We start from the raw sequence: 18,647 nt of genomic DNA, 5'->3' as shown, positions 1-18,647 counted from the left end.
TTCGAAAAGTCTGTTATAATTTTCCAGCAGCGGGAATTTTTGGAGAAAATCCAGGGACAATATGCTCAGAGAACAGACGTGAAAATCCAGGAGCGTTTGAATATAAAACACATCAAATTTTCCAGCAATAGTCTGTTCGGCAAATCCAGCAGCGTCTTTGAATAAAACACATCAAATTTTCCAGGAGCCCCCTACATTGTGGCTTTCTCAGAAAAAATTCGAATAAAACACATCAAATTTTCCAGGAGCCCCCTACATTTGGCTTTCCCAGAAAAAGAACATTGTGCAAAGGTAGGGGGTGTCAGGAAATAAACCAACCATCAATGTCCAGGGATAAATTCGAGTGTCTGGGGCCCGGGGATGATCAAATTAACGCATATCCGGGTAAAAACTCTGTCTGTGGGCCGAAAATGCAACTTTACTTGGGGGGGGGGGGCTAGGAATGAGAAAAAAAATTCCTCCAACAGCATAATCAATCTTTTTGGCAAATCCCTTATCGGGGTAAAAAGTCGGGTAAAGTTTTGGTCGGGGAAAATAGTCACCTAACTAAGGAAATTTTAGTCTCTTTACCACTTTATGACACGGAATAAATTAAGGCTAAGGGGATTAATATTGGCGAGTCGGCTCTTCTCGCGAACAGCTTCGACTGTAAATATTTGCTCAGATTTAAAAATTTCACGAATTTCGATTACACAAGGGGCTATCTACGGCCTTAGATGGGCGACATGGACAAAACATTTTGAGCTATGCGCGTACTGAAATTTGGAAGAGCAAGTAGGGGTGGTGGTAAAGCATAACTCAGTGCTACCTTCTTAGAGGAATTTCGTTTTTGTCAAAACTAGCCAGATTAAGTTTTCACTAAATTGAATTTTTTTGAAAAATGTTATCTTAATCAGAGAAATTCTAGCGTTTTAGCGAGTCGATATCTTTTTTCGCTAAAATCAATCCACGCAAACTTTTTCAAAAACGCAAAAGCAAAAAATATTACACGATTCAGTCTAAAATTGCTACAACATTTCCTTTGCAAAATCTCAAAAATTGTAGATTTCTGGACGGGTTTTACACGAAAAATCGTTCAATAAAAAACTTTTTGTTTTTATTCGCAAAATTTAGTATCGCAATTTTTTCAGATTACCATGATTCGCAAAAATAAATATCGAAAAATACAATTTTTTTCGGCCTTCATTCGCAATAATAAGTATCGCAAAAATTAATACGATTAAGGTAAGGCAAAATAAAACGACACAATTTAAGTACGAAAATCAACTTTATTTCAATATTTATGATCAGTTGCGTTTTCGTTTTCCTCCGGTGGGCCGCTGTCTTGGGATTTGTGTCCCCAAGTTGCAAACCCAGAAGCCCAAGGCTGCGTCTGATGTGTCATTCGTGGAGTGTTCTTGCACCCTCAGCAAGAACTCTCGGTATGTGCGCTCTATAATAAAAATGGAAAACTTGTCAAGTAAAAGCCTACCTAGCGGAGAAAGGCATTTTTAAAGCAAAATAGTTTTTAAGAAATAAAGAGGGGGTTCATCCCACCTCGGATGATGCTGTGGACTAGTAAAGTTTAAAAGTCTTGGGATATCTGAACTTTTACAAATGACACCATTTTTGACATCTACTTTTCTATCTCTATCCTCTATCAGATGGAACAATTGAAATAAGCCATTTAAACTTTTAAAATTGACATTTTAATCGGTCACACTATTGGTAACTCGATTTCTAGCCTTAGCCCTGAGGTTGCTTAGCATTCTAGGTCAATTTCTGAAAAATTTGGCTTGGCAACCCCTGATATTATACCATATTTTTGCTAATTGGGTCAAAGGCTATCGTTTTCAATTATTAAGATTTTCTAAAAAGACTTTACCTCATCTCTACATAGTGGGCAACACCCTTCCAACCCCCACCTGAATTTGTAAAACCTTCCAACCCTCACCTGAAAACGGTGCAATAGAACCTGGCTAAACTTGGAGATTTTATTCCCTTTAGGAACACTTAAAATCCCAGTCAAAGGCCAAGAAGAATACAGACTGGAGAGAAAGAGACTGGAAGACAATTACTTTCTTAAATAAATTTGTTTGGGCAATCAGCTTAATAATAAATATGTAACTTAGAAGCTTCATTTTGTAATAATATTTTATTTTATTTAATATTTAAAACGTTTCGGTCTTCATCCAAAGACGATCATCAGTTAAAAAACAAGTAAGAAAGTTATGTACACATATTTATATCAGAGTCGCTACAAGTAGAATAAAAAAGGATGTTAATGCGCTAATTACGTACAATAATAAACGCACGTTTTTCTTCTTATTCTACTTGTAATTGTAGGATAATAAAAGTAATAAAATTGTCGATAAATGTGTTAAAATATGTTACAATAATTAAAATGCTATTAGTTAAAAAGTTTCAAGGGAACAGACATATCTTGCACATTTAATACAGGTTTCTTTTGTCTAATATATAATGCTTCCGAAACCTTTCTTTTGTAGTAGTTTTTGTAATTACTATTAAGTATTTTTACATTGTCTAACGTAATTTCACCATGCCCATATTGTTGCGTGTGTTTGGTAACGTGGGAATTATTATCCTTTCCAGAATGTTCTAATGTTCTAATGTACGTAATTAGCGCATTAACATTCTTTTTTATTCTACTTGTAGCGACTCTGATATAAATATGTGCACATAACTTTCTTACTTGTTTTTTAACTGATGATGGTCTTTGGATGAAGACCGAAACGTTTTAAATATTAAATAAAATAAAATATTATTACAAAATGAAGCTTCTAAGTTACATATTTATTAATTAGTTTCTTGTAAAACAAACTTGAATATTTTTTTTCTATTTTTTTTTCAACTCAAGTTAAGTTCTCATAACAAATATGAAAGATCTAGAGATACTCTCAAAACTCCACAACCCACACCTGGAAATTTCCACCCCCACTTGTATAGGGTCACCCCCACCTGATTCAAAAAAAATTGAAAATCGTCAACCCCCCTCCCCCTGTAACGGAACCCTTTTCAACCTGCTTAAAACGTAATCTATATAAAGGCATAGGAAGATAAAAGCCACGTGGCTCCAAAGGTCCAGTAAAAGGTGGGATCTTTGCTGTTTTGTTTCTGGACTATCAGGTCATACTGAGAGACAAAGTATACCGTAATGCTTCGATTAAACGCCCTGGGCGTTTATTAAACTTTTTGAATTTTTAGGGGGCGTTTATTCCAGGGGGCGTTTATTACATTTTTGTAGAACTCTTCTTTTTTTCCTTTATACATCAGGAATTTTAAAAAAGAAAGAAAAAGTTTCCCACTGTAACTCTAAAATTTAAAAAGAAAGGTGTCTATCGCCAATTTCCTTGTTTTTATACGAAAAAAATACTGTGAAACTGAAACAATGCAATGTAGTAGTCTACTTGTTTTTACGTTTTATATGTTTTTAGTGTGTCTCGAATAAATGCCCCCTCAGGTTGGGGGCGTTTAATAGAGGGGGTATTTATTAAAAAAAAAACTGGAAAAAGGGGGGGGCTTTTAATTGAACCATTACGGTGCACTGTCTATAAAAAAACTATCAGATATCAAGTATTCTTATACATAATGTATGCACGTAATGTATAAACGCTTCTTTACAGACAGTGTAAATCAATATTCACTCACCGATACATTTGTATATGTCATGATGGCTGCTACTGCCCATCGCTTGTCCGGGAGCTGAATATAGAGGGAAAAAACCCTCACTTTAAGGAAAGTTTTATTACAGAACATTATATTTCTTATCAAAAGGTCAAAAATGATGATACAAAAGGGTATCTATAGTATAGTGTTATTAACCCTTTAAGTGCCAATGTCGATTTCGATTCCTCATTAGCTTTCTAGAAATATATAAAAGTGTTTGACTAAAAATATAAAAAGTTCTAATTAAAAAATTTACCGTTCTGTTTTTTTTTCGATTTCTCTTCTGCTGATTTCTCTCCAGTCATATCTTTGGCCTCCACTTCCTCGGATTGCTCAGAACTTTTGGCATTTTGTACTGAAAAAAAAAACAATCTCATATTAATTTAATGTTTAATGGTTAGCTTTTGCGGATTTCATGGATTTTGGCCTTGTTTCCAAAAATATTGAAAAATGTCCAATTCAATTTATAAAATTTCAATTGAGACTTTTCAATGATTGATTGGGTTTTTAGTCAAAACAAATCCAGAACCCACTTTGTTTATTTTTAAATTGGGAAAACATTAAAACATTCAAGTCTCCTTGAATTGCTCAATTTCAAATTCCCAATTATAGCAAGTTCTCAGAAGAAATATATGAAAAAAATGTACAGGATGGAGAAGACAAAATTTAAAAGACTGAGAAATAGAACAGAGCGATTGATTGAAAAATTTCATAACTTACATTTCAGCGACTGAATTTCTTCATCCATTGAGCGTATCTGCTCAAGCATTTGACCCATTTGATTTTCTAGGTTTTCGGCCATTCTTATATTTTTTCACTGTTAAGATAAGAATCAGAAAATGTTTCCTGAAACAATAGTATTATATATCGATACAAGACATTTCCAATTAAAAAAGGCTTTCTACTCTCTAAACCCATCTATAATGAAAGATACAACCCCTTTTAAAAGTAGACTCCATATTCTTTATTTAAATTATTATTTTATGTAGAAGCTTCCAAAGTCTGGTTATCTGGTGTTTACAGACTAAAAATGTCGTAAAAAAGATTATGCTTGACCTTGACCTTGACATTTAACTAAATGTGAGCCCAAAAGGTATTTTGCTGTTTTCAGGTAAAATATTTTAGCAGCTGCAAAATTAAATTCCTGCTTTTGGCCATTTATTAAATATTATTCCTACCAAAATTAGTTCTCTTAAGGTATCTTTAATGGGGTAAAAAATAACAATATGCAAACTGTATATGTATTTCCGGCTAGTTCGAGTCACGGGTCACGGGTCCGGGTTACGGGGCACGGGGTGACGGGGCAGCTCAGATCAAAGTAATTCAAACAGAAAATGTTTTAAAAACACTAAAAATTATCGAAAAAAATCAATTTTAAGGTATTTTATCCACGTATGACTATTTAAAACGCTAAAACCTAACCACGTGCTTTCGAAGTTTGCGTCATGCATAATGCAGACCAGAAAACACTGCAACATATTACATACATATAAGCTTATATTATCAATAATACACTTTTAGTGTTATATGCATGTTATATGTTATACGTAAGTAATATACATATTACAATTCCCATCGCCCGAAAAGCGAGCTTTCTCACGAAAATGATAGTACGGCTATTGTTAGATCATATCTCATTATATCCCCTCCATCACCTTGAGTATGAATATAATTTTAATGGATAATAACGTCGAAATGATGGTATTTTATAAATGTGTCAATATTTTCCACCTACCATTATGAATTTTTAATAAAAATGACGTAATTATACTCATATCTCTAAAACCAATATCTTGCAGCATTTAATCATTTTAAAACATGTCAATCTATATCCAGTCACATGATTAGCATCCTATTGACTATGAAAAAACATTTTGCTGTAAATTGGTTCAGAGGCCTTATATTTCATGATATTGACAATATTTTTGTCATTCAATATCATTTCGTCAAAATTTGTGGGTGACATATTATTGAAAAATTTTCATGATAATACTATTCGTATATAATTGTTTCAGACATACTATACTAGTAGTATTACTACTATTATATGTGTTATGTAGTACGTGTTATGAATTATACGTCATGATATCGTTATATTTTTTCCGGTCTGTAAATTGTATGCCCCGTAACCCGTGACCCGTATTTCGAACTAGCCGTATGTATTTCTTTAGAATAAAGCTCACTAATAAAAATTTATGTGATATGTTCTCTCTGTAGCACGACAAAATATTCATCATCAAAATCACTAGAACTATTCCAACTATCAAATCTTCATTCTTGATTTCCTTAAAGACTGTCTGAAACAAAAAAGAATAAATAATTTCAAAATATACACAAAAAATGACATCCAAAGTAGTTATATAAAAATAGTTCGCTTACCTATATGTCAGGTTGATAAATTGAACAATCCTCCATCCATCCAAAAAAAAATTTGTAACAAGAGTGCGCTAATGACCTAGAAGAAAAAAAGCGAGAAAAGAAGAAGAACCACCTCTTTTTTAAGGATTTGAACATGAATAAATTACAGTATTTTATCTGAAAGTATCTGGATATAAAAAAAAAAAAATCGGAAATCTATGTCTGGTCCACCCAACCACCCTTTCACATTGTGTAAAATACTAGAAGAACAGTAGACCAGCTTTTCAAAGGTTTTTGTATTCAAAGTTTTTCTAACGTTTTATCTTCATAATGTTGGGATATTTTTATTTCCAAAAAGTTTTTCTTTAAATTCAGCCCAAAATTCAAACGTAACTGAGTAGCAAATCAGTGAATACTATTCTATAATATTGTACACAACATGACAACCAGACAGACCACAGACCCGTGGATGCTCGAGTGACAAGCTCGATTACATTGAGTGACAAGCTCGATTGCATTGAGTGACAAACTGCAACACACATGCACGAGTGACAAGCTCAACAGCACGAATCAAATCCAGTGTATGAGCAACAAGCTACAATGCACATGCTCGAGTGACAAGCTCGATTGCATGAATTACAAATTCTAGTGCATGAGCAACAAGCTACAATGCACATGCTCGAGTGACAAGCTCGATTGCATGAGTGACAAGCTACAATGCACAAGCAACAACTTTTATTCAAGGAGAATATCTGTGTGACTGATGAAAATGTAAACATTGTAAAATTATTTGGCAGAACTCTTTGAGATAACGAATTTAACCCTAAATTTTTTTGGAATTTTGAATCTTAATCCTTAAAATTCTAATTTAAATTTATCCATTATCAAACATTACAGCTTGTTTATCTTAAAACTATTTGGATTTGGACCTGTCAAACTCACAGAGGATTTATTGGCACTAATTTTCAGATGCATTTCCTACCTGCACAATCACATAATTTTGGTTTGAAGTATTAAATTTTTAGTTTTCACTTATTGACTTTCACCTCCAAATTATTTGTTCTTACTTTTTAAAACACTTTAGGAAAAGTTGAAAGTGAAAGTGCAAAGAGTACATTTGAAAATTAGTACAAATAAGCTCAAAATTCTTACATGAAATCAAAATTTTTTGCACATCAATTTGTTCAATGTCCATTTAACTGACAAGCAAGAAGAAATTAATTTTAAGATAGAAGATGATTTAGAACTTATACCAAGTATCCAGATATTTATAACAAAACCAAAATGTTTTCCAAGTATCCAACTGAAAAAGACATATTCCAACCAGATTTTTGATATATTAATTTCAATCAGAGGAGAGTTCAGTTTCCATTTCTTTCCTTTGGTGTCAAAATTTCTTTACACTCCAAATTTGGTACTTTAAAGCTTCAGTTTCTTAGGCACCTTTGATTTACTATAATAATTCAAAAGCAACTCTTGATACTGGCATATGAAGCATATGGCAGATCTAGACAATTTTTTATTATTTCAGTTTCATGAAACATCCTGCCTTAATCCTTCGATTGATATAATTTTCTGTCTTCAAAATCTTTTCTTTCTGTTTCTTTGCCTTGATATATCTAAAACAGTCCCCAATTCCAAATATACATCTGAAAGATTTGTAGGATAGATAGGTTTTTTATTCAGTTTCATTTTGAAGATGATTTTGTCCTTTTTAACTTCTAATTATTTGCAAAATGTTGAATATTTCTTAATTTCCGATTCCTATGGGTGAATTGTTGTTTCCATAAAATCAAATCAAAAGAGATCCATGTCCAAATTAGCAAGAAACATTCTTTTCGCATTCCTTGACATCTTCCTTTTAATTTTACTTTTAACTGAAATCGAAAATAAATCTTTTTAATCCAATTTTTATCTCCTGATTTGATAATAAATTTCGGAGAGATCTTATTTTGGCCAGCAGCGAAAATTGTTAAAAAAACTTTAACTTTGGCAAGGCAGCGATTTTTTCAATTTTGGCGAGAACTAATTTGATTGGTTTTCGCCAAAATTTGTTCCCTTAAGGTATTGAAAAACTTATAATCTAGCATACTTTGGTAGCTAAATGAGTAAGGTGCAGGGTTCTAATTAATGTATCGGGTTTCACGATTTGAGATGCATTTTTAGAAATGTATGAAGAAAAAATTCAAAAATTCAGCAAAATCACGATACAACATATCAAGATATTTACAGCTCACTAAGTCGTTTTTAATAAAATTAGTCTTTTAAGAGTGGAAATATTTTTCTATTGAAGCATTCCAAAAGTGTTTGTCACAAATGCTTTTCGAACGCTTTAAATGTTTTTCTTTTTCAAGCATTCGAGAAGCGTTCCCCTCGAACGCTTTGCAAATGCTTTAAAAAAAGTTCCTTTCAAAGTGTTCCATATGCGTTCTTCACGAATGCTTTACGAACGCTTTTAGCTTCGAAGTTTTTAAAGCATTCATTAGAGGTTCATGAAAAATGATTAGAGAACGCTTTTGGCTAAAAATGCAGTCCCATGTCCGATTTGAATGCTTTTCCTGTTAGCAGTGTTTGTCCTGGCAAGTTGTTTCAACCAAATGAAAAAAGAAAAAAATTTAAATAACAAGTTATATAAAAACAGCATAATGAAAGTGAAATTGTTTGACATAACAGCTAAATTCACTAATGTTCCAAGAAATGATTGCATATGAAAGAAAAGGTTAGCTTTTTGTTTTGACAAAAATGCATCATATATTCCACAAAATGCATATTCATAATGCATAAGTCTTACTTGGTGATAAAAACATCTAAAAGAGGCAAAGTCATTGAATTTTTTATTCATTTCAAAAACTGGTTTTCCTTGGAAACTAGAAGAGATGATGGAAATATTATAATCACATAAATGATTTTTAGTTAACCGATGATTGTTGTCCTTGCGGACAGCGTGAAAATTTAATGAAATAAAAATTATCGTTTTTCTTAATGAATAAATACACAAATATAAATTAGTAAAAGACAAGTCCCCAAAATATTGGTAAAATATGTAACTGCATACATGTCCAAACCGTTTAGATTATGGAGAGTTTTACAAGCTTTAAAATGTTAAACTTTTTACTCTACAGGCCTGCTTAAATAAAACTAAATTTGCTTTTGTTTTTCAACACACTTTAAAAGAAGAAACTTTTGGAAGAGACAATAAAGTTTTGCAAGACAAAAGGAATGCAAAATTCTGCAAATGAAAAAAAATTAAAGACATTTTAACATTACTCTATAAGAAAACTGTTTCTATTCACTTCTGTAAAATTTTGTCTGTTCAGGTCTGTTACGCATGCGAAAAAAGGAAATAAAAAAAAATAAATAGATCGCAACACATTCATATTTTAATTTATTTAAAAAATTTTCAGTAAAAAATTATTTTTTGAAGTAATAACTGTGAGGGAACTTAATATTCATGATTAGGTTGAAAAATCACGAAATCACTCAAGTTTCTTCCTTTAAAGTAGAACTGGAACTTGAAGTCGTTCCATAATTTTTTAGTGATCTGCCTGTAAGTAGAGCAACAAATAAAATTTGCCAAAATCTGCCAAAATTTTTTTGAATCAAACAACAATTTACATTTTACAGTTGTAACATTCAAACATCTCTTCTTCCATATCAATATTTTCAATCTTTGCAAGGCATCTAGTATGGTATTTTTCATTACAAAAGTAGCATTTCACCATTTCATCAGTAGCTGGGGTCATACAATCACAAAATATAGGAATGGTTACACTTGCCCTGCCTTAAAATTCATGTTATCAAGATGGTCTATGTTATTCCGAGGAAATCGTTCCATATCATTTACATCCAAAAACATTTTCAAATGGTTTCTAAATTCATTTTGGAGATAACACTCATTGTCAGGCAAAACCCCATTTGCAATATCGACTGCATAAGCTAAACAGAAGAGGCCACAATCATTAGAGCCATTTTGTTTCAAAACTTTTGGAAAAGTGACCTCCAGATAACCATCACAAACATAATACTGGTATATCTGGCAAAGTTGTCTCTGCAAATTTGCATCAGCTTGTAAGTAAATGCTATCATAAACAAAGACTTTGCCATCCCTACCCATTGACAATACCCAATGGTTGGCTCGTACATGGTGTATTTGGATAGTATCATAGTCAACACTAACTGCTTTTAAATTGTTTTTTACATTGTCTGAGATTTTGGTACAAAATTGCGTGTCTTGCAATCCTTTTAATTGTGGAAAGTTTTTACGTAACAACGTAATAGCCTCCGACATTATTTCATCATTGAGCCAGTTTGTTTCAGTTAACTTGGCCTTGGACATTTCAAACATAGCCAACCTTTTCGCAGCTCTGGTTCTGGAGGTGTTTGTTACTTTTTTCTTTTTCTCAGGGACATTGAAATCAATAATTTTACTTAGAGGCTTACTCTTTTGGACAGTTGTGGCCCTTTTTCCTCTGTCTTTGGGGTAGTCTCAATTGAAACACTTTCTTCAGTTTTTTGAAGGTTTACAAGAAATTGAAGTTTCAAGAGATATTTGCCTCTTTTTGCCTTGACCACCCTCTTGATCATTCATTTTAGTTACATCAGCAAAGAGAGGGGTGGTTATTCCAGATCTATTACTGTAGCGAACTGGTCGATCAAAACAAGAATAATTCAACCAGGCCGTTTCTTCAGAATTTTTGAATTTAACATGATACAAGTACTCATGACTTTTAGGATCTAGTTTTTGTTTAGTTATATTTTCAACTTCCTGGAATTCTAAGGGAACTAAGGATTTGGAAACCTGTTTAGCAACAGCAAAATCATTTGATTCATTTAATTCATTCCTACGATCAGTCAAACGTTTTTTGAAATGAGGTAATATTTGAAAAGATTTTTTTGACTCATTTTCATTGACTGGCTTCATAGCTATTTCTTCCAGTATGTGAGAAGCTTTCAGTTCACTTGTTATTACAAGAGCTTCAGGAAAATCAAAAATAAAAGAACCCTCTTCGGTTTCTTTCAAGGGAATTAATCTACACCGGACTGAGTCATCATCACTTGTAGCACTCGGAACAGAAGAGCCATTTTTCTTAATTGAGGCTACTTTAGAAACAACTATTTGACCTGCCACATTTGCAATAACAAAACGAAAAGCTATTACAACATGTTTAGGATCGATCGCAGTTTTACCTGGCAGAAAGTTGCTGGCAATGTGACGACGAGACCTTTCTCGAGAAACATGTTCACGAGGTGTAAAAATCTTCAGTGCAGTTCTTACATGAATTTTTGTCACTTTGCCTCCCTCAAGCTTTGTAATACCACTTGTCAGATTCAGATTTATTATTACTTGTTAATTCTAAATCAAAGGTTATAAATCTGTTTCCTTCTCTGCTTTTTCCTCAAGGTCATCAAGTAGTGCAGTAGCTTCCTCATCTTTTTCAGCAACAAAAAAATCAGATATTTTCTTTTCTTTTTCATTTGTTTTTTTAGATAAATACTCAGCTGGTTTGATGTCTCTCAACATTTTAAGACTGTATTCTTCATCTACAAATGTGTCATCACGAGCAATTTGAAGTACAAATAAAACGGAGCGTTCTTGAGACGTCCTCGATCGTTCTAAAACGTTCAGGGACGTTTCTGAATGTTCAAGAACGTTCAGAGACGTTCCAGAACGCTAGAGAACGTTGTAGAACGTTCCGGAACGCTCGCGAACGATCTTTGAGTCCAAAGGTTAATATTAACTCAATAACAACGTTTGAGAACATTATGGAACGTTCAGGACGTTATGGAACGTTCAGGAACGCTTCCGAACGTTTTAAGACATCCTTAAACTAGTAAATAAAAGGAAATGACCAGGAACGTTCAGGATTGTTCAGGAACGTTCTTTAGCGTTCTTAGAACGTTCCTAAACGTTCAAGAACGTTCCATTTCGTTCGTTTTGCTGGAACGTTCCATTTCATTTGTATTTAAAGTTGCTTGTGATGACACAAATGCTTTAAATTGATTTTCCTCTGGGACTTTTTCATCAAAACATAGAAAAAATCTTTAGACTTAGCATTAGATTCAATAAAAGCAATACCTTCAGGACAAAACTTTCTGTACAGTTCAATTCCTTCACTTTTTCCTTTTTCATAAGCTGCAATAAGAGACTTACAGAATTCCTCATACGTTGCTGGATATTTGTAAGGGCTCATGGTAACTTGAGCTAACTTATCCTGAAGTCTCCTTCTACTTGTGGTATTTTGTTTCGTCGCACCTGCAGCTTTCAACCTATCTTCAGTTGTGTGGTTGCTTTGAACTTTGGATAATTTGTTTACAAGATCTGATAAAACAGGCTGGGCATCCAGAGATTGGAGTGCATTTGTTTTCCCTTGTAAATCAATTATCAGACGTTCAGTAGTTTTAGTCCCAGATTTAAAAGGAGACAACACTGAAGGAGTTAAATCCTTGAAGTGGGAAAACATGGCTAACATGTGGTATGTTGCTGCAGCAAAAAGAATTTCAGCAGTTTGATTACAACCATAGGTCACAAACTTACCACCCTTACTAGGATCTGTTGCTGCAGAACGTACAGCGTGAACCCTTTTATCCTTAAGTCGGATGATTTTTCCCATATTCTCAGAACTGTTATACATTTGCTGATACTACATTGCATGTCAAGGGGATTCGAGCTTGGTTCTAAGAATGGTTTAAACAATGCAATTAAAGCTCTTATATACAACACAGTGCCCTTAGAACCAACTATGTTTATTTCCAGTTGATCAGCAACTGATTCTTTGAAGATCTTTAATGCAGCATCAACATTTTGATCAAAGTATACCGAAAACAGCAAATCATTATTTGAAAAGCCTAACTTGTAGCCTGATTCATCACAAAATTCTTTTAACTCTTTCAAATGGTCAATAGAAGCCCTGTAGGATGATGAACTGGAAGGGAACAAATCTAGGTCTAAAGTTGGATATTTCAAACACTTCAAGAATAGCCTAAGACAATGATCATAATCTAGATATGAAATTGAAGGTAGTGGACCCTGATAGGGAGCTGCAAATTTAGTAGCACCAATACCCAATGTTAAATATTTTACTTTCAGTTTCAAAAGTTCTGGGTTGGGAGACATGAGAGAAACTGCTGCTGTAAGTTGAAAACCTGCAGAGTCTGTTGCATGGCCGACCAATTTAACAGGGTTATTTTTCAAATTTCCAGTTGTTTCATCAAAAAAACATTTACAACATCCCAAATTTTTAACAAGTGTTTCCCTTGATAGCCCTTATTGGGAGTAGGCCAAACAAGATAGACCAGGGGTTTACTGTAAACACCAGACAAGGCAGAAAAATTATGAACATCAGCGTCCTTTGATAACTTATTAGTATCAATGACACTGTCAACATATGACTTTAAAGCTGAAAATTCGTCTGGAAAAGATGGATCAGAAATAATGTTTTCAAGAAGAACATTGCAATTACCCGAAAGATCATAATCGGGATCAAATGACTCTCCCACTAATTCTATTTTCCCTTCTTCATTTAAGACAGGTGAAATATATCTCAAAATACGGGCTTCATCAGTCGAATCGATCACTAGACCCCCTTCATAAATCATTTCAGCAGTTTCGAAAAAATCATTTAACCCAATTTTCAAGTTACTGGTTTTCACATGATCTTTTGCACAGGTTTTACCTGGAAGGCCAAATATATTTTGGAACAAAGAATATTCATGTTGTCCCAGATGATTAATCAAATTTGAGCCAATGTCCTTGACTATATCAACGTACCTGTGGTTGTTTTTTGATTTCAATTTCCCGATTAAATTTCTACAAACTTCAAATTGAATTGAGTTTTTGCCATCATGTCGTTGAACCAAGCTGACCATGTCAACAGCTAACTTAGTTATATCATTATCATCACAAGATTCAAACAAAATATTTTCCCAGGACTTTTTCTCAAAATTAGTTCTTTTCATCTTTTTTATTGTTTTTTTCAACTCCTTGTTCTCTGTTTCGAGTTTGTTCAAGTGTTCCTTAGTTTGAGTTTTTGTAGCATAGTCTTTTCTAAAAACTTGTCTGCCAATTCTGGGTCCAGAAAGCAAGAGTGCTGCTTTTCGAACACCAAGAACAGTGAATTGTGGTCTCCTTCAGTTAAATAGTTAAAAACAGAGGCTGCCACATTACCAACTGATATCGGAGTAAAGGAAGAGCACAAGAATGCTGTAAGCTTTTGCTCAAAGAGATTGGTAGTTTTTCTTGCCCTGTTAACCAAACCTTTCATTTCATTACTCTGGTCATGAGTAACTTCAAAACTTTTTTCTAATTTTTTTTTCAAATGAATCATGAGGACTTGGCAAATTGACAATTGTAGAACTTTTGTAGTTTTGAAAGTGCCGCGAAAAAATCAAATTATTATAATATGGCGACTCTTTAGATTCTTCACGGAATTTGAAGTTCTTTGGCAAATAAGTCACAGCAGCTTTTTTATCATTGTAACTGGTTTCTGTTTGTTTTTTTTCAAAAAATTCCAGCAACGTTTTTTGTGATTTTGATTCATTTTTTGTCAAAACTTCAAGGGACTTTTCGTCCTGCTTGGTTGTTGGTGAACTTGTTCTGTTTTCATTTTGTATCAAGTCTTCAAAGCCATCTTAAAAATCATTGGAACTATTATTATCATTTTCATGCACTTCAATATTAGAATTGTTTTGTTCATCACTACATAAAACACTGGAATTTAAAGTGATTGACTGGTCAACTGGCATGTCAACACCCATTGAATCAGAAAACAACTCCAAAGATTTTGAGTGAGTAATAACAGAAATGTGATGTGATTGCTGGTTTGCCTCATTAAAATTTTCAACACTACCGCTATAAACTGTTGATGATTTTTTTGTGCCTTTTTCACTAGGTAAACTCATTTCTTTCTCAAATTCAAACCCTTCTAAGGCAGTAAATCGTTGACCTCTCTTCTTTTTCCTCACAAACTCAGGGTAAATGCTGAGAGATTTATCTTTTAAAGCAATTAAAAAAGAGGATTTATCCAAATGATCTAAATAGGCATATTTTGAGTAAGATTCCACCAATTCATCAAGAGATAATAAATTATCAGGTTTTTTAAAAAGATTTTCATGGAACCAAGCAACAAGATTTTCAAATGGAGATTCCATTGCCTAAAATACAAAAAAGTATTAAGATAAAAATCCCACAAAATTCAACTGTCTTAGTGTTTTCTTGGTTTCATTCAACCAGTTTTGTGATAATGATAATGCTTAATTGAGTCCAGTCATCAAACAATTTAAATTTAAAATATCAAGCAAATCAAATTATTGAAAAAGTCCACTTCAACAACAATCTAGTCTACACAATAGACAGCTCCAAGCTTTTAGTTTTAGGCCTTCCTATTGGTCTATAGGTTTTCAAATACCTGGCCAATAATGACCCCCCCCCGGATTTGTAAACAATCTCATATAAAATGTGAAGTAATAATTACTTTGATTGATAGATATAGAACAAAAACAAAAAAAGTTTATCCCAACTGATTAGCTCACAAAGTTTAGTTTTACTTCTACTGTTTCAAAATGAAATCTTAATGCGCATGTGCGAGAGATCTCAATTTTCAATATTCATTTTATGAACAAAGCGCATATCCAGAAGAAAAGGAGTTAACGCTCTGAACGAAGGAGATATGACGCGTTCTACAACAATAGAAAACAAACCCAAGTTAGAGAGAACAAAATTTTCTTAGCTGTGACGCTGAATATCAGTATAATAACATTGCTCGATTTGCTAATTCAATTAAGTCTTTTCCACATATAGACATTCACATAATGGTGATGGCCAGACAGCATCCTACCACCGTTTAAAACTCTCAGTGGTTGCCTCTACACGGTGAAAGCATTAAGCGATCAGCAAAACGAACAATGCTAAAATAATGAAGGACGAATCAGCATCTATCAAGAAAAATGCTAAAAGAATGAAGTAAGAATCAACAACTATCAAAATCAAACCCAAGTTGGAGTGAACAAAATTTTCTTAGCTGTGACGCTGAATATCAGTATAATAACATTGCTCGATTTGCTAACTCAATTAATGCTTTTCCACATATAGACATTCACACAATGGTGATGGCCAGACAGCATCCTACCACCGTTTAAAACCCTCAGTGGTTGCCTCTACGTGGTGAAAGCATTAAGCGATCAGCAAAAAGAAAAATGCTAAAAGAATGAAGTAAGAATCAACAACTGTCAAAAACAAACCCAAGTTGGAGTGAACAAAACTTTCTTAGCTGTGACGCCGAATATCATTATAATAACATTGCTCGATTTGCTAATTCAATTAATGCTTTTCCACATATAGACATTCACACAATGGTGATGGCCAGACAGCATCCTACCACCGTTTAAAACCCTCAGTGGTTGCCTCTACGTGGCGAAAGCATTAAGCGATTAGCAAAAAGAAAAATGCTAAAAGAATGAAGTAAGATTCAACAACTATCCAAATCGGAAGGAATCGAGGCTGTTCAAAGATCATTTACAAGACAAATCTCTGATGTCAAAGCATTGAGCTACTGGGAAAGACTGAAGGAACTTGAAATGTACTCTTTGCAGAGAAGGAGGGAAAGATACATTATCATTTATACTCGGAGCATCCTAGAAGGCCTAGTTCCAAATATTGCAATTGATAATGAAACAGAGAATAGGGGCAAAAAGTCAACACTCAGAAAAGCTGGTAACCGACGGACAAACCAACAGACACCAGTTGAATCGATTAAATTTGATCGAAGTCATTGGAAAAATTAAAATTCGATTAATAAAATTATTTGAACCCACCCAGAATTGTTAAATTTTGATTATACTATGATTACCTTGAATTTGAAATAATCAAAGGGGGGCTAACTAATCGAATGTGATCGGATTAATCAAGAAAAATATGTAAAAATTTGATGCATGGATCTGTTGCATGCACTTTGAAGATGCGAGCATGCAGGAGCATGTACAAAAACCATTTCAACGAAGTCGAAGTGATTGATCGAAAAAATTGAAGCCAATCAAATATTTAAATTTTTTCTCTGCTGATTGTATTAGATCGATTGGCTTTGATCGGTAAAATATTTCATTCCTTAATATCAGGCTAGTTAGCAAGTTTTTTCTTGATATGCTTTTTTACCATTTTGAAAATCATAAAACAAATTGAATTTAGAGCTGAAAATTATAACAATCAAAGCCAATTGAACTCGATCGTATACCAATAAAATTCAATCAAAGCAAATCAAATTCAATCGTATACCAATCGAAACCAGTCAAAGAATATTGATTATTTTGACTAATCAAACTTTGATTGACTATACGATCGAGTTCGATTGGCTTCAATTGACATTCCCTCTGGACAAAAAATTTGCCACTTATTCCCTCTCCCCTGCACTTTGTATCTCTATTTCTACATCTAAAAATCTGGCCTTTATCAATAAAATACATTAGTAATGTTGCCTAGCAAAGTGAAAAGTAGCCTTTTTTTTTTCAGAGACACCAAAAGTCAAAATTTAAAAAATTTCCGTTGGTTTGAACTTTGAACGAAGGCTGTAGACCTTGTAGAAGATGAAAAACCTTGTAAACATCGAAAAAATATTATTAATTGACAAGAAAAGAAGTTGAAAACGAAAAAAAATCCTTTGGAAAAAAAATGTCTTTAATCAACTTGATTAGAAACCAAGGTCAAAATAGGGCCACAGAATAGTTTCTGAGCATAAGAACATACTAGTTAAGGAAAAGAAAATACCTGATGTCTTTTTTCTTCACAGTCGTCGTGTGTTTGTTTTATTGCTTCTTTCTTCTTCTTTTTGTTTGTCAACTTTTTAAATTTTCGAAGCTGTATCCCATCCTTCATCCAGCTCGTTTATTTTCAAAATGGCCGACGACCATACGACCATGTGAATGAAAAAGGGAAATGGGCACGAGAATGTCGTTCACAGCAATGTAGATTAGATTGAACCGCCCGTCCGTGTGTATAGACCGCCTGTGTCTTCCGCCCGTTTCTTATCAAATCCCCGCCGCGCGCACGTGAGCGTGAAAGAACGTTACCTTTGGGCCGGGCGGGCAGAAATGAAGTTAATTACTTAAACATAACTTGTTTTTGCAATTTTTGACGATTTCGTTTCCAACAATTGCAGAGTTTAGTTTAGTTTTAGTTTCCAGGAAGGGAGTAGAGGAATGAAGAGTGAGTTGCCTCTTTTTCCATCCAGGAATCAACTAGTTGTCCATTTTTTCAGGACCTGCAAAATTGCAAAATTCCCAATTTATCTAGCAGATGAATAATTTTTTTCCAGGCAGGAAGGCAGGATGGGAGGGAGTAGGCGAGAAGAGTCAAGATTTTTTTTCCAGGAGCTGCGAATTTTTTTCGATTTTTTTTTCCAGGACCTGCGAATTTTTTTCGATTTTTTTTCTAGGAGCCGCAAATTTCCCCATATAACAGATGAATTTTTCCAGGAGCTGGAATTTCCCCATATAACAGATGATTTTTTCCAGGAGCTAGAATTTCCACACTGAACAGATGTTTTTTTCCAGGAGCCGAAAGTGAAAATAACAGATTTTTTTTCCAGCTCTGGAGTAGCCTCTGAACAGTTATTTTGTGCTTTCTAGTCGCCGGC

General features: G+C 33.7%; 1 protein-coding gene across 1 annotated transcript; it reads right to left on the bottom strand.

The window, feature by feature from the left end:
* Window positions 1-1,286: 1,286 nt before the first annotated feature.
* LOC136822683 (uncharacterized) lies at window positions 1,287-17,921 on the bottom strand. The gene is made up of 6 exons (XM_067078974.1): window positions 17,780-17,921; window positions 6,046-6,121; window positions 4,387-4,483; window positions 3,923-4,021; window positions 3,649-3,702; window positions 1,287-1,432 (listed from the first exon to the last, which is right to left on the bottom strand). The coding sequence occupies exons 3-6, from the start codon at window positions 4,466-4,468 to the stop codon at window positions 1,287-1,289; spliced, it is 381 nt and encodes a 126-aa protein (XP_066935075.1). The 5' UTR covers window positions 4,469-4,483; window positions 6,046-6,121; window positions 17,780-17,921.
* Between the last annotated feature and the right edge of the window lie 726 nt (window positions 17,922-18,647).

The sequence above is a fragment of the Clytia hemisphaerica genome, unplaced genomic scaffold (genome assembly GCF_902728285.1).
Source record: "Clytia hemisphaerica strain Z4C2 unplaced genomic scaffold, Clytia hemisphaerica genome assembly, whole genome shotgun sequence".
NCBI classification, from domain to species: domain Eukaryota; kingdom Metazoa; phylum Cnidaria; class Hydrozoa; order Leptothecata; family Clytiidae; genus Clytia; species Clytia hemisphaerica.
This window is presented reverse-complemented; position numbering and strand designations above follow the sequence as displayed.